The sequence below is a fragment of the Pyrgilauda ruficollis genome, unplaced genomic scaffold, assembly GCF_017590135.1.
Source record: "Pyrgilauda ruficollis isolate IOZ18807 unplaced genomic scaffold, ASM1759013v1 scaffold36, whole genome shotgun sequence".
NCBI lineage: Eukaryota > Metazoa > Chordata > Aves > Passeriformes > Passeridae > Pyrgilauda > Pyrgilauda ruficollis.
Window position 1 is genome coordinate 601399 of NW_024525045.1, and position 16401 is coordinate 617799.

The 16401-nt window shown below is 51.5% G+C and overlaps 1 protein-coding gene across 1 annotated transcript; it reads right to left on the reverse strand.

The window, feature by feature from the left end:
- Window positions 1-437: 437 nt before the first annotated feature.
- APOD (apolipoprotein D) lies at window positions 438-6260 on the reverse strand. The gene is made up of 5 exons (XM_041475722.1): window positions 6164-6260; window positions 5078-5231; window positions 4699-4820; window positions 2824-2912; window positions 438-1628 (listed from the first exon to the last, which is right to left on the reverse strand). Exons 2-5 carry the CDS (start codon window positions 5198-5200, stop codon window positions 1393-1395), a joined length of 570 nt encoding a protein of 189 aa, XP_041331656.1. The 5' UTR covers window positions 5201-5231; window positions 6164-6260; the 3' UTR covers window positions 438-1392.
- Between the last annotated feature and the right edge of the window lie 10141 nt (window positions 6261-16401).

Below are 16401 nucleotides of genomic sequence, written 5' to 3' on the forward strand. Positions count from 1 at the left end.
TGGTAAAGATTAGTGACTGGCTTCCTGCTCAGCTCCTGTCGCTCTCCCAGGGCAAGAAAGTGCTCTACAGCACACCCACATCACCAGGGTCCCCTCAAAATAAGTGTAGAATGTTTCCTACAGATTTACAGCATTCTACATCCATGTCATTATTTCTTCATGTCAGTAAAAGCAGCAGGAGATGGGGGTCACCGTCAGCCAAAGCCACAACACAAATTTGCTGGCAGGACTCAGACGATGGGGGGTGCCCATACATCCAGCCTGGAGAGCTGGAAAGAGCTCCAGGCTCTTGGAACAAACCATTTCAGCCGTGGTTGTTATGTTCACTGCAACCCTGCCGTGGTGGTGCTGCAGCCCCAGAGGAGGGGCAGGTCCCACACACTGAGCCCCCCAGCCTGCTGGCAAAAGCTGTGCAGCTGGGAAGGTACAAAAGGCCCGAAGCAGGAATTTTTATTTCATTTTTAATGAGTTGCATGAATGCTATTCAAGCAGAGTTGTCGTGGTGCCTGCTGAACACCTGCCAGGGCAGATGCAGCGCCAGCGGGCACTCGGCACGTGCAACAGCAGCGGGCAGGATGTCAGGCAGAGCCTGCTGTCTCCTGGTGTTCAGGGAAAAGCCTCTGGAAGACAGAACAAGGGAGCAGCCCCATCTCTTTATGTCTGCTCACAAGTACAGTCAGAGCTGGCCCCTTGGGAGGGCAGGACCAGTCTCATCAGAGGCAAGAGAAGGACACATATAGACATTGGGGATGGAGTGATGCTGAATCCCTGGACATTTTTAGATTTAAAATACAAAGAGCAAGATCTGATTTCTAGAAAGAAGATCTTCTGACTTAGCAGCAACATATGCCTACACCCTGCCCTGAAAAACTTTCAAGACCCCCAGCCTCAGTTCCCAGGCTGCAGGACCAATCCACCATGTCTGGATGTTGCTGCTGCTAAGGCAGTGCTCAGTGTAGCTCAGACACTGTAGATTTCTGGCAGGCCCAGAAGCATCAAGACAAAATTTGGAAATGAACATGGGGCTGTGTGATGAACAATTTTTCCCCAGGACTAATACTTGCACATCACAACTCATATCCTTTCCCATCCACGTACTGGAGGACTCACAGCAGCAGCAGAGTTTCAGGTCTGCATTTCAGGGTTTCTTTCTTTCACCCACTAGCACTGACTCAGTCAGTTATGCTGCAGCAGTCAGAGCAAGACAAAAAGAGGGGGAAGAGCGATATGGGGAACGACAGCAAGGAGTACCTCTGGGCTGGCTAACTACTGTTAGCAAAGAGGAAACTACTGTTATTAAATTTCTCGGGTACACAGAGAAATTCTAATGGATAATAAAGCAAGCAACAAAGTTTCTCTCTGGTTTGGGGCTGTGTCGCTGCATGCCAGGAGTTACATCTCAGCGGGGCAGTTGGCTTGGTCAGTGGGTATCATCTTCTCGGTGTCGATCTTGTAGGACTGGAGAACACTCTTCAGGTTCTCCACGGTTTCTGGGTGCATGTCAGGAGCTCTTGACAGAATCCAGGCATAGTCCATGTGGAAGAGCCAGAGGATGTTAGTGCAGGAGTAAACCAGGGAGTAATTTTCATAGTCAGTGGAGATGACCCAGTAAGGGGCAGCCGGCATGACTAGGAGAGAGGAGGGCAGCGTGATTGCCGTGCATAACCAGCTCTGGACAGCTCTGCAGCACCACAGCCACAGTTCCTGGGACTGGTCCCACTTTGGCTGCTGCTTACTTGTGTTCGGTACAGGCAGCTATAATTTATAAAAGCCTACCAGGACTCCTTGTTCTGCCCAGAGGAACTTGGGAAAGACACAAAGCCCTGACTATGAAGGTCTTTCTGGAAAGTTAATGCTATGACCTGAACAGCTCTCCTGGGCTGATGAAAGCCAGCCCAGCCTCACCAGTGTGGGGGTGCTGTCTGCCAGGAAGGGGCTGTAGTGCTGGGAGCTGACACTGGTGACAGGAGGAGCACAAACTACCACCCACTGCCATGGGGAACCCTGGCTCGGGTTGCCAGCTGAGCCCCGAGCTGCTCTCTGGGGCTCGCACCCGGTGAAGGTGGCTGGGGCTGCACATGCTGCTGGTGAAAGGGCTGCCAGTGATGCCATAGCAGCACAGAATTCAGTCTGGCTGTGCTCATGGAACAGTCATTGTACTTCCTTTGCAACTACCCCTCCTCCACCCATTTCTCCAAATAACCCCTCTGCAAAAGAGAGCTGTGAAACTGCCAGAGAAAAGGTGTGAGGGAGCAGAATAGAATGTGATCCAAGGGGACACTGCAGCTCACTTTCCAGCATTGCTGCAGACAGAGGAAAGTGCTGTGCAATGTGGCACAGCACCTCAGCAGGCCCCTGTGGAGTGTTAGAGTGACAAGGGAAGGAACAAGCTAACAAAACCATATTATTAATGGTTATTAAAAGTCACTTGTACGTAAAGGCAGCGTGGGCAAGTAGCTGTACCATAGTGTGCAGAGAAACAAGCTTATTCTTGGCTTTTGCAGCACTGTGGGGCTGCCTCCCGCACCTCCCCACCTCCCTGTCCCCATCTGTGAAATGACCTGGAGGGATGGCAAGGCTGCTGATCTTTCTTGCTTTGAGACCAGCTGGTGAAGAGTTCTCCACCACTGAGGGGGCTGTTGCTGTAAATGGCATATCAGTGTCACCAAACCACTGCCTGCAGGTCACAGCGTCTATTTTAGCCCTTTGCTGCTGTGCTGAAGTCACATGGGGAGCTCCACCTTTGCTTGGCAGTTTCTGACCCCTGGTGCTCAGAGCACAGCCCTGCTGTGGGCACCGGGAGCCTTCCCAGCACACACTTACACCAGTTAAAGCGGACGCCCAGCTTGGCCGGCTGCTTTACATCCATGTGCATGAGTTCTCCTTCAGCTTCATTGATCTTGCCATTGGCACTAAGGGGAGAATGACAAAAGTGAGAAATATAGTCAGGAAAGTGGGAGATCTCTTTTTTTTTCACTTCCACTAAATCATCCCTCCTGACACAATGACCTGCCAAGAGGTGGCTGAAATAGGTACTATAAACCCCAGTATCCCTGAGGATGTTCTCAGCAGCAGGCGGGGCACAGCAGGTCCTGGGCCAGCTGCAGCTGGGTAGATGGTCTCTCAGGTTAAACACCTCAGCATCCCAAGCTGCCTCTCTCCATGTATCCCTGCCAGGGATGTCCTTTGGTTCCAGGGTGACAATGACAGAGAGGAAGGAGAGCAAGACTGCTCTGCAGTGGGTAGGAGGAACCCAGCAGGGGAGGATGGGAGGATCCCATCCATGATCTTGTATGTGCCAGGGAGCAGCTTAGCTCCTGGTAGTTGTGGAAGGCACGTGTTCACTTTTGTTTAATCACCTGTGCTTTTTCCAGGTCACTGCCCATTCCTCCACACGCAAATTACCTGTACCTGTGTGGTGAGCCAGGGTTTCTTAGGCTGCTTATTCAGAGCACTGCCCTGCTGGCAGCAAGCCCTAAGACTTGAGCTGCCCATCTCATAACAGCATTTTTGCACGGATGCCTCAAGACCTGCGTGCTGCCTATCAGGTAGGAAAGTTTCACGCTTCCCTGTAAAACAGGAACAACCAAGGAGGCAGAAGTGAATGCTGCCAGCAGCAGAGGTCAAGGGGCTGATGCTGGAGCCATGCACACTCAAAATATCCCTAATATTTCAGGATCCTGAGCTGCTGCAGTAGTGACAGCAATGACTGGATGAATCTCACCCAGATTAATTCAGGCACAAATGAATGTCCAGCTGTTTGCCAGGTACAGCCCGAGCAGTGGAGCTGCTGAGACAGTGCTGGGCACTCTGTGAACGGCAGGGATGCTGCTCTGCCCCGGACACAAGGGATGTGTTCCTGTGTGCTGTTATTGTGAGCCAGAACAAAGTCCCCATGCCATGCCAGGAGCACAGGGGACAGCGCTGCGTTCGCTGCTTGCTCCCTCTCATCCATTCAGCCCCTCACAGCAGCAGCCCACAGCAGCACAGGCTGGTGATGGAAACAGATGAATTAACACCGGCATCTTTCCGTGTAAAAATCCAGGAGGACTCAGGATAACTATCTTAATTCCCTAATAAAGGGAAAAGCATTACTTCACCACTGATTTAAACTGACAATGATTTCCGATTCCCTTGCACAGCAGTTACTACCTGTGCAAGGTAAATTCTCCAAAAACAGGCTGATAAATATTTAGGTAAAAATTACACATGGGCTTCACCTTCCCTGCCACTTTTCCTTGTGTCTCTTTACTCTGGAGCAGAGAGGAGCACAGGGCACAGGCACTTCTGAGCATGCAGGGGCATAAGGTAATGTGTGTTATGCCATCCCATAACCAGCCCCTTGACCCCCCAAGAATAGGACCCAGGGCATCCAGCTTCTCAGCCATCTCTGGGGCTGACAAGCCAGTCAGGGGGGAGATCCAGGCTATTTTATACTGAGGTCACCAAGTACATTTGATCTATTTTCTTATCACTCACCTTGGACAATGAGACAGAGACCTGGTGATCCTCAGGTCACCGGCAGGAATCAGAGACCCATATCTCTCAGAAGAGTTACTGCAACCACAGACTGCCTCCCCCAGCACCCTCAGCCCCAGACACAGGCAATTTAGAGAAAAATTAACACCGAGGACAGCAAGAGAGGTGACAGCAGTGCCACTGCCACAGTGAGGACATGGCCTGAACACAAACACTTACAGCATCTCCTTGTTGATCACCTTGAACTTCCCGTTCTCCTTCAATGAGTAATTTGCCTGGACGCAGCTTCCTTTCTCAAAAGTTGAGGGCAGCTTCTCTATCTCGTACCATTTCCCCAAATACTGACAGAAGAAAGTTTAAAGATGTTTTTAACATGAGTGAGCCGAAGCAGAGCAGCTGGCTCCTTTGTCAGCACAGCTTTTGCTCCTCAGTGGTTGGGGTTGGGGGGAGCAGAGCTGCAGACCCACACTGGCAGCTGTGGCACAAGGTGTGACCCGAGCTGCCACCACCCCCTGCACCCAGGCAGTTTGCTGTCAGTCCCACGCCCACTTAGCTTAACTAGCTACACCCTAGGAGATTTTTAGAAAACTTTTCACACCTTGTTGATATCGAATTCTTCTTGAACTGATGGATCTGGGCATGGTCCCATATGAAACATCTGGCCTTTCCCAATGCTGAAGAGGCTGAGCAGGACCGAGAGCCGCACTGCCGTGCCCAGCATGGCTGCACTGGGATGCAGGCGGGAAATGGACCTGGGCAGAAGGAAAACAGCTCAGCTGGGGCCTCCCTGGAGCAGAGCTTTGTGTGAAATGCAGCACGAGGGATAGGACATGCAGCAGGGCACCTCAGGGGCACAGCAAGGAGGAAGGAATCATTAGAAGAGTGCCAAAGTCCCAAGCCCAAAACATCCTTAAGGCCTGCCTGTGCTCAGGCTGTGCCCAGCAGCTCCATGAAAAGCAGGCAATGCCTGGTGAGAACACTTGTACTCATCACCCACACCTGACACCTCGCAAGATGCAAGGTGATAAATGTCCAAGGACTCACAGGAGCATCATTGTTTGTTCAAAGCTGAGGCAAGGGGAAATGCAGGATGTTTGCTTTAAAATTGTGGAGCACAAGGAACATATTCCAGAGCCAGTGGAGAGCTGGGCCCTGAGACATGGATGTGAGCTCTGTACACCTGCAGCGTACACCTGCATGGCAGGAGGGACACCCCAGGTAAGCCAGGGCTGCCTGACACTGCAACAGGGTGGGAGGAACCATGCAGCTGCCTCTGGAGGGGTCTTTGTGTGCCAGGATATACACAGCACTGCGAGGTGGGAAAGTTGGTACAGATTCAAATTAGCACCAAATACAACAGGAACAGACCCCCAAAAGCATGGGGTGAGGAGGGAAAGGACAGGTTTTCCTGCAGAGCAGAAGCAGGAGCTGTGCTGCTCACACCCAAACAGTCACTGGAGCCAGGATGCTGCCCACATGCTTTGGGCTCTGCTTGGGGCAGGCTGGCATGCACAGACCCTGCAGCACTGGGCTGCTCTGCTTCCCTGCCTGGAAACTCCTGCACAGCAGCAGCAGTAACATTTTCCCCAAGTTCAGAAGAAAAGCCCAGTCTGTCTCCAGCTGCAGGCACAGGCTCTGCTGCAGACAGACAGCTCCCATTTTGAATTTCCCAATTCAGACCTACCTTGGTGGATGAGGTGCAGTGATGCTCCGCGGAGGACCAGGGCGGCAAGGAACAGCTCTGTGGTGAGCTCTCTGCTTCTCTTTATAAGTGTGCTGGGATCATCATTATTCAGCTCTGGCACAAGCCACTCCCTGGTTCTCAACGTGTTTAGGTTTTTTGGCAGGCCAGTCAGCTGCCTTGGATCTGCAGCTGGTAGGAAGCTGGAGATGGGCTGCAACTTGGCTGCTCACCCAGGCAAACAAAGGCAGCCCACGTGTCTGGGTATCGCCTGCAGCTGCAGAGCTCTCTGCCTTGCAGCCACTCACTAAAGCCTCAGGCCTGGGTGCAAAAGGCAGGGGAAGGAGAGAAATGCCACAGCCTTTGAGAGGAGCTGGGGACATCAGCAGCTCCCATCCTGCACCCTCTGGTCCTCCAGCAGCCATGGCCATGCTCCAAGGGGGGACATGCAGCCTACTCTGCCTCCTACTTGATGAGCCCTGGAGACCGTCCAGGCCACTGCAATGTCCTTGTCACCATCACAGTCACTTGCTGCGAGTACAGGAGGAGCATGAAGCAGCGGGACACATCACAGGTTTGTCTGAGGAGCTGTAAGACCTTTCAGCATTTTTCTTCTAGAGTTTTAAATCTTATTACAAGGAAAGATGCTGGTGCAATTAATTCCCTGCTGACCTGGCACTTTTTCCAACAGGTGCCCAGCAAATGCCTTTGACAGCAGAGCATCCATCTGTGAAGGCAGTCAGTCCCAAGAGTTATACAAGAAGAGTTGAGTAATTGACAGGAAACTCTGTATTTAATTATATTTTAATCCAATCTCTGTTGAGACTTTCTCCAGGTGTGTTTTTACATGCTACCCTGCATGCCTTACTCACACATGCACACACGCACACGAGCTCCTGACTGCCCAAATGCCACCCCAAGAGCCACAGACAGCGCAGTCCTGTCCCCTTCTGGGGCCGTGCAGCCGAGGTGGGCCCTGAAGCACAGCACAGCCAGGCGTGTCCTAGGACCTCAACCACCACCAGAGCTGTGCCTGGCTCATCCAGCACAGAGCCAGCAGCACCAGCTGGGGCTGAATGGCCCAGGGGAGCACACAGTCCATGGTCTGCCACAGCACCTGGCACAGGGCAGAGGAGCATGCAGGGCTCTCCCTGCCTCCATACAGCTTGTTAGTTCTTTGGCAGCCACCCATGTCCCTGATGGGGCTGCTCTGGCTGCCCATGTCAAAGTCAGAGATGTCCTGCAGACTTACTGCAAGCCCCACATTCACCTGCACCTCTTGCAATACAAACAGGTTAGAAGTCAGGAAATCCCTGCACAGACCCTGACCTGAATGGTACCAGTGCTGCCACACACACTGCACACCACAAGCAGTTTTTCTCCTGAGCTTGGCTGCTCACATCCTGCAGAGCAATCAGAGGAGAAAGTCCTGCAAAAGGGCCAGCTTGGCCACAGTGAAACATTTGCCTGTGGGGGTGTGTCTGTGTGTTAATTCACATCAGCACATGGAGCATTCTCCTATGGGATGGAGCAAGGACTCCTTGGCTGTGGGGGCAGAAATGTGCCCTTGGGTGGAATGGCTCTGAGGAAGCCTTTTACACTGCTGCAGCAGGAGGGGCTCCTGCTTGCCCTGGCCCACAGGTGCTGCCCAGTACCCAAGGGCTGCCCTGCAGTGCCAGCCCTGCCAGGGACATAACTGGGCTGGGCACTGCCATTTTGGCTCCTGGCACGCTGCAGCCAGAGTCACGCCAGAGTATCAGGGTATTCAGCCAGCCATGCTCCATGGAACTCCTGCTGCAGGAGTGTGCAGGAGAGGGCCATGGCCAGGATGCTGAGAAGTCAGGAGCCAGCAGGAGCTGACACTCCTTGAGCCCCACTGAGAGTGGAGATGACAGGTGGGGTGGGCTTGGCTATAGCCACCACCCCCCATGCAGCCAGCACCAACACTGGAAGAAAACCCATCTTTGCAGGAAATCCCACATCCAGACAAAGGCAGCACCCTCAGAAGTGCAGGAGCTGCAGTGGAGCCCTATTTCTGCACTGGCCACTGCCAGTCAAGGAGCACCCCACGGGTGCCAAGGCACTGCACAGCTTGAAGCACAGATGATGGAAGCCGGCAGCCGAGCTCGCTGCCACTGCTGGGACGTCTCCACACGAGCACTGGCTGTGCCTTCCCCTGGGGCACATTTCTGGGCTCTGGCTGACCACAGAAGGAAGCACCCAGGTATCTGCTGCTCATCTCTTAGAGAAGAGCAGGTTTGGGATGCTGCAGCTGAGTCCCTGCTTGGGGCCAGCTGACCAGGACGTGTTCAGTGGCCACCTCAGGACCCTCCTGTCATTCCACCTCCAGCACCACCGGCACCACTCGCCTGCACTGTCCAGACTCTTCTCCATGTCCCACCTGTCACTAGCCCACAGCAGGAGTCTGCTCTGAGCCACTCCAGAGCAAGGGCTCCGGGAAAAGCATAACCCTATAATTGCACCTAATTGTGGGGTGGGAGCAGTCATCTCCACCTGGTAAGCAGTTTGTACCCTGGAGCAGAGGAGGGGCCGCGCATCAAAGGGCAGGAAGCTGGAGCAGGGGAGGGAGGACAGGAAGGAGGAAAGCTGTGGAGAAACCAGGGCAAGGAGGGGGGGACACCAGACATGCTAGGAATGCTTCATGCAAGAATGAAACCTCCCCCACATTTCTGGGTAATGAGGCAGCTGCAGGGCAGGCTGCAGGGCTGGGGCACAGGACAGGACAGGACAGGACAGGACAGTGAGGTACCACGGGGGCTGCAGGAGCGTGGGGCAGCGCTGCCTGCAGGGCAGGGGGGCTGTCAGTGGGGGTGGCAGGAGTGGGTGCAGAGCATACACGGGCTGAGGTGACATGAGCCACACAGCACGTCCAGGGGTGAGGGGACAGCATTTCCAGACAGACTACATTGGCTGGGATATTCTCACGCTGCCAGTCGTCCGTTTCAGAGACAAAGCTCATCTGGCTCCAGTGAGAGGATGCAACAGCACCGAGTGCTGCCAGCAAAGAAAACCCCCTTGTTGGAACAAGCTAGAAGTGCAGAGAAAGTTCAGCCAGCAGAGGGCTAGGACAGGGCAGTGCCACTCCAGCTGTGACATTCTACCTGCAGCAGACCTGGCTTAGTGCAGGAGTGAGATTGTCCTGCTGCACCCCCCAGATATCAGCTCTTGACACCTGTGAAGCAGAGCAGCTTCAGCCAGCCAGGCCTGGTGGGGACCTGGCTGCCCAGGGAAAGGCTGTCCTACACACTGGCTCTCCAGCTGGGATTTCAGCACCTGCAGAGAACCAGGATAACCTGGGAGTGCTGAGGGTCCCACCGTGGAGACAACATTGTTTGCATGGACAGCTCTTCCTTTTGGCCACTACCTTTCATGGTGCCTTCCATTTTGCTTTTCTTCCTCCTCTCTGGGAAATGGGGCTTTGTGTTGGCCAACAAGTTGCAACATGTATGTAGAAAAAAAATCAACAAGTAGGAGACAAGACAGATTAAAGAGAACCAGGTGGGAATTTTCCTCTGTTTGTAGGAGTGGCAAAAAGTGCTTTGAAATCTGTTTATGCAAAATGGTGTAAAATTTTTAATTACACTTATGACAGCAAAGGAAGTAAACAGACTCTGGATGCATGAACTGGCTTCTGGGATATGGGAACTTGGTCCCATGCAAGTGCACAAAAGACGTTGTGATTAATTTATGTACAATTAGTGAGTATATATACATATATACATATATACTCACTATATATACACACACACACACACACACATATATATATATAGTGAGTTTGTATATATGTGATTCATTTATATACAATTAGTGAATGGAAGTTATCCAATTATGTATTCAAACACAAGAAACCAAAGAGAGAGAATTTAGGATGTTAGAAAACTGAAGAGGGTGTTATTATTTAAGGGACAGCCCCTATCATGCAGGACCAGCAGTGTTTCTGGCTGTGCTGAGGAAGGCTTCTCAGCCTAACTGCATTGCTGCCAAGATCTGAATCCCTGCAGAGAGAGAAGCCAAAGGGATACTCACTCTTCAGAAAGTACAAAAAACAAAACAGAGAGAAGGAAAACAAGGTCTCTGTATGCAGAAATACATTTCAGATCTGCATCAGTGACAAAGCTTTGGCCTGGTGCCATCTCACCCCTGTGGATGTGCTCACCATAAAAACTGGAGTTTAAGCAGTGCCCGTAATCCTGGGGTTTTGCTACATTCCAGTGCCCCACATGAAGGCCTGCCTGATGCTGCTAAATAAGGTTAAAAAGGTTTTGTTGATGCATTTGCTGCTGGGTTCTCACAGCAAACCCTGGGTACAGGCAGAGCAGGCATTTGGCCAGGTTTGTCCTCACAGAGAGGAGTGCACAGCCTCAGGGGGCAGAGCAGAACATCTCCAATGGATGTAGCAGCAGATCCCATGGGCATTTACCAGACTCCTGTGGGCCCCGTCTGGGAATGCCCACTCAGATTTGAGTGTTGTGGGCACTGCAGGGCCCTGGCTGTGTGACTCAGCTCAGCACAGGCTGCTGCTCCCATCCTCTGTGCCCCACTGAGCCCAGCCCAGAGAGCACCCCAGCTGCCCTGCCCTGCATTCCCTTCTCAGAGGAGAGCTCCACATTCCCCAGTGAATTCATCATGCCTTTTTCTCAACCAACAACATTTAGCCTATTGAAACATACTGTAAATGATCTAAAAAAATGTCATTAAGCGTATTTAGAGAGCTTTTTCTGCAAAGGGATTTTCTATTCTCACAGAGGAAGCACAGTGATCGGTTCACAGCATCACCAGCTCTGTCCAAGAGATGCCCAAGTAAGGCTATTTAAAACCCACAGCCCTATTTTCTGCAGCTAAGCCATATTTCAGGCCTTAGCCCAGGCATGCTTTAATGCAGTTATACAATTATATTCTCTATGACCTATATACAACCTACATCTTCCTCACGACACAGATTTATAGTGAGTGGGTAATCGCAGCTCTGCTCAAGGAAATAGAGAACAGCCTCTATTATATTGAGGAATGCAATTAAGAAATCTCCTGCAGATTATGCTGTCCTGCCAGCCAAGCAGGAAGCCCTTTGGCAGGGACTTGGGCTCTCTGCTGCCAGAGCACTTTGGAGCCTGCTTCAAATCAGCAACTTGAATTCCTGGACACCAGGAGCCTAGGAATCACACAGGGAGTTCGGGAGTGGCCTCAGAGTCTCAGCTATCCCTCACTCTTAGGCTTCAAGGTTGTTTTATATATGTTTTATATATGCACCAGGGAGGCCCAAGGGCAGCCCTTTGGCCCTGAAGGACTTCTTGACCAGCCAGCCCAGCATTTCCATCCCATATCTCTGAGTCCCCCAATCTCACAGCACAGGTCAAAGGAGAATTTTAAGAATACCCTTTCTGAAAGAGCAAATCTCATCCCTCCACACAGGCTGAGAGCACAAAGACACTGGCATATGTGTTTGGCTTTCCCTGTGAATAGCTGCATTGAGGCCACCAAGCCCAAGCACACACAGCTTGCATTGAAACACAGGCCTAAGTGTTTGCTAGACTGGAATTTACATTGTACAGAAAATAAATAACATAAATTCAGTGGTCAGTGCTCTGACTTTGGTGCAATGCATGGTTACAGTATGAAATGGCACAGAGATGCCATTCACGGTGAGTTTCATTCAAACCAGTTGGGAGATCTTAGGAATGATTCGTTTAGACAGTATTAAAATGCTTCTATCTGTGGTGCACCCCAGGAATGCTAGTCAGGTGTGTATTTCAGTGTAAAGAGACCTGGCGTGAGGACATGCATGCATTATCCACATGCCACACCTTGCATTCCCTGACATAATTATTCCTGAGAAATGGTTGTTACCTATGGACTAGAACAAAAGCTTCTTGCACCAGGTCAGATGTACAGGAGTGTAGGAACTTCCTTGGGATGCAGTAGATCAGCCTGGAACTGATTTTGATTCTGTAAGTGCCCATGCACAGACAGAGCTTGAAGCCAGCTCCTGACTTGTGCCTGCAGGAGGGAAAGCTGCCTGAAGCAGGAGCTGGGCTGGCTGGGCCGAGTGCCATCCCTGCCCACAGGGAGCTGGGGGCTTCCTGCTCCTCTTAGTGCCTGTTAGTGCTGCAGGAAGGGAGCAGCCACCCCTTACAGGTGTCCCCAAAGCCTGAGGGAACCAGGCAACCCATGTGTGGTTCAGGGCTGTGAAAGTGGCAGTGGTGCAAAAAATAAGGTCCAGATGTGCTCTTGGGCTGCAGAGTCTTAGGGACTTGCTTGTTGATAAAGGTGTACAGCAAAAGAACATGTGCAGGGAGGGGATGAGGTTGTGACTTGGTGTGTGGGCTGAGAGTATATGGGAAAGATGGGAGAGAAGCATTTCCTGTGTGTGCACATGGTGTGGCAGCAGCTCCCAGTAAAAGCACTGGCTCCATCCCCACACCAGTGCTGGCCCTGAAAAAACTCTGCTGGAGTGCCTTGTTGGGATGGACAGACCACTGCACCCAGTGGATGACTGTGTCCTGCAGCTCTCCAAAGCCACCTTGTGCCAGCAGCCAAGCCACCACACCATTTCACCCTCTTTAAAGATGGCCACTGCTACCTTGAAGCCTTTTCTGAGTCCCCAGGCAGATTTTCTGCAGGCACTTCCTCATTATCAAAGTGCACTTCAGCTGTGTTGGAGTACTTGATCCTCATTTCTTCTCTGGAGGGCTGCCAGGCTAAATACCTGCACAAGCTTTCCCCAGGGAGGGGAGCTGTACAGCCATACTCCAGACACCCGCTGGATGTCTCCAGCGGGACACAGGCACTGACACATCCCTCCCTGCAGTAAGTGATGGGGCCATGGAGCCTTACCAGGGTGCATTCCCTCTCCCACGTGCTCCCTCTTTAGTCATGCTTCCTGGAGCAATGGTTGCCTCTCATTAGAGCTGGAAAGGGAAGGTGCTTTGCTGTGCTCTGTATGCTTCAACACCTCTGAGCAAGGAGAAACCAGGAAGGAGACACAAGGACAGCCTGCTGACTGATTGTCATAGTAACCCTGGTTAAAGTCTGACCAGGAAAATTACTTCTACAGCACTTGACCCCACAAGGTGATAGGTACCACCCACACCCCTGAAGCACAATTGCTCGGGTGTGCAGTAATAGAGCATGCAGAGTTTTTCCCCAAGCTGCTGTTCAAGGCCCCTGGGCAAGGTGCCTGTGAGGTGGTGGTTAACCTTGATGCCTGTTTAAGAGCAGCACAATGGTGTTAATGCCTACACTCAACCCTGGCATCTTCCTCCCTGCAGCTCTAACAATTCAGAGGACTGTAAAAGCCTTCATGCGGAAGACTGGAGTCACCACATTTATTATTCTACCACAAAAAGTAATTCAGTCTGTGGGAAGGGGGATAATACCTATTCTGGCATCAGTTATAACAGTAACTCCAGCATGGTCAGGGTGGTGGCAGAGGTAGCTGGAGCTTGGTGCAGGCAGAGTGATTTATTCAGGGCATTCAGCAAACCTGTAGCAGTGCCAGGGCCAGAAGTGCTTCATCTCAGTCCCAGGCAGAAGCCTTTCCACTAAACCATTAAAACAGACCAGCTCTTACCTGATTCTTCTGTTGAGCACTCTTTTTACAATCAAAGTAAGAATTCTTTCATTTTTCCTGTTTTGACTTTTATTAATGTCTTGGTAAACACAGTGAAGGAAGATCTCAGGTGACCAGATCTGTTCCATCTGTGTGCTGGAGCTGGAAACAACTGGGAAACACCACTGCCCTTCTTAACATCATCTGCGAGGTCCTGCACAAGAAAGAGTTTTCATACCAGGGTCCATGCTCAGGGGGATGGACAACCTTGTTCCATGTGGAATACCCCCCTGGCCATACATATGGGGATAAAACACAGTCAGCTTCTCTGTAAGGGCAGAGGAAAGGAATACTGCACACACACAACCAGGGGTGGGCAGGGACCCCCTCTGTCAGTGCTCTGTTGGCATAAAGTGCAGCGAGACAAAGCACCCTCAGGGAACCAAATTAAGCTGCCCTGCAGGCAGTGAATTATGGCATGTTCACTGCACCATGCTGTGATAAGTGCACTGAACCCTGGCTCAGCCAAGCGCTGTGCCCTGAGCTGCCTTCAGCACCGGCGGGATGATGCTGCCAACCTGGGCTGGCTCTGGAGAGCTCTTCCCTTCAAGACACCACAGGAGAAGGCACTGGGTGCTGCGGGAGACCTGCACACAGCTACTTTGTGCCTTCTGATAAGCTGCTGTCAGGGCTGAGGTATTATTTATCAGTATTTTGAGGTGAAAACACAGGTCTGCTCTTGTCTCAAAGAGCACCAGGGGAGAGGATGATAGGGCTGTATCAGTAACATCCCTGTGGCCCTTCCAACGCTGCTGAGAATGAATTAACTGCATCTGGCTCCCAGCCAGGCCCTGGAGGTCGAGCTGGCTCCCTTACAAATTCTCTATTTGTAGCATCTCTCCAATCCCCAGGGCTCAGGCTGCTGGCTGAGAAACCTGCTGGTATTGGTTTGGGTTTGTTTCTAAGACATTTTTCAGCATTGTGGTTATACAAGAAGCTGTAAACTTGTGTTTCAAAACCCCAGCCAGAAGCACAGGTGCTGCTGTTGCTATTTATGCAGCACCAGCTTGTTTAAGGGGCGGTCTTTAAGCTAGGAAGATAAACCCATCCTGGGTTTCTGAGGTCTTCAAGTTTCCAACAGGCTGAGCAAGCCTCCCGTGTGCGGTGCTCTGGGTGGCACTGTTGCAGAGCTGGGTGCTGCCGAGCAGAGCTCCCTGCAGAAACCCCAGAGCCTGCAAAGGCCCCACGCCCAGGCACTGCCCTGGCCACGGCAGAGGGCTGAGCCCTGTGCAAGGCAGGACCTCAGCAGCCCTTCTCACCTCTTCTGGCTGTTGTGAAGAGCTTTAGCACGGCTTCCTAATCTCCACTTGACATGTTTGTCCAACTGATAGTGATGATGTTTTTGATATTTTTTTTCTCAAGGAAGAGGAGATCCCCTAGGGGAAGCAGCCTGCCCGGGAGACAGAGTGACCCCACAAGGAGACTTTTTGGAGAAGGGGAGAGGCCACCAGAAGCAGAAGACCCTGACCTGGGGCAGAGGAGAGCTGTGCTGAATTATCTCCCATCCTGGTTTCAGGGCACTGCTGTGTATGAAAGCACTGCCATCACTGGCCTCCTTTTCCCAAGAACATTTCTGGTAGTGGGCAGTTTCTCAGCTACAAGTTCAAAGCCAGATGGGCAAGAAGTGATTCTCAAATTCTAAACTTTCCCCTAACGCTTATCAACTCCATCCCAAGTGTTAACTAGCAGACAATGCCAATCCACAAGTCATTCATAGGCATCATCTGTCCAGAAACAGGAGTATCCATAATCTTGGGTTCATCAGGCAAAGGAGAGCACTCACTTTGATAACATTCTGGCACCCCTCGTGCTGTGGTTTTTCACTAGCGCTCTGTAACCAGACAGCACCTACAGATGCTACTACTTGGAAGGAAAGTGGCACACAGAAATACCGTGCTGGTTAACATTATTTAGGAGCAATCACATCCCACTGCCCACATATTTGTCCCAGTGCTGGGTCTTGTCCATCAGCATGTCAAGAGTAGTTCCCAGGAGCACTGCACAGCTGGCACTTGGTACAGCAGCCTCCTAGCCAGCTCCACAGCTGCTGGAGATCTGCAGCCACATCAGAACAGCAAACCTAGGTCATCAGCCACCCTTGACAGTGGTAAAGACTTGTGAAGCCCAGAAGAAGAAGCTTAGATTCCCGTCTTCTGTGTAGCTCCCTGAAGAGGTGAACACAGGACTGTCAGTGAAGGATTTCCACAGGAACTTGCTGCATCTTGCCTCTGCCTCAAATGAACCACTTCTGCAGCTCTTGCCATTCAGAAGAGACATTTGGTTTCTCTTGCCTTTTAGAGATGATCTTTATTCCCTTCACCCACAATAAACTCTTTGCCATTGCTGCCAGGGGAGATTTCATATTGAAGCTAAATCAGAAACCACAGATGCCACAGATGCCACAGGTCTGCAACATACACTGAGACTTGATACTGGTTTAGGGCTTGTGTTTTGGTCAAGACACAAAGAATCTGAAGTGATCTGGAGTATCTAAACTTGCGGTGATTGCTTGGGAAACCCCAGGAGGCTCCTTGCTGTGTTAAGGTGAACCACAGCAAACGTGGCATGCAGAGGACTGACCACCTGTTGGCTCCTAGTGCCATCACAGAAA

What these genes read in the sequence shown, in the direction of transcription:
- APOD (XM_041475722.1), bottom strand. Translation starts at nt 5,200, where the DNA reads ATGCTGGGCACGGCAGTGCGGCTCTCGGTCCTGCTCAGCCTCTTCAGC. An exon ending in AAGAATTCGATATCAACAAG is followed by an intron (nt 4,821 to 5,077) that starts GTGTGAAAAGTT and finishes TTCTTCTGTCAG; the next exon opens with TATTTGGGGAAATGGTACGA. An exon ending in GTGATCAACAAGGAGATGCT is followed by an intron (nt 2,913 to 4,698) that starts GTAAGTGTTTGT and finishes TTCTCCCCTTAG; the next exon opens with TGCCAATGGCAAGATCAATG.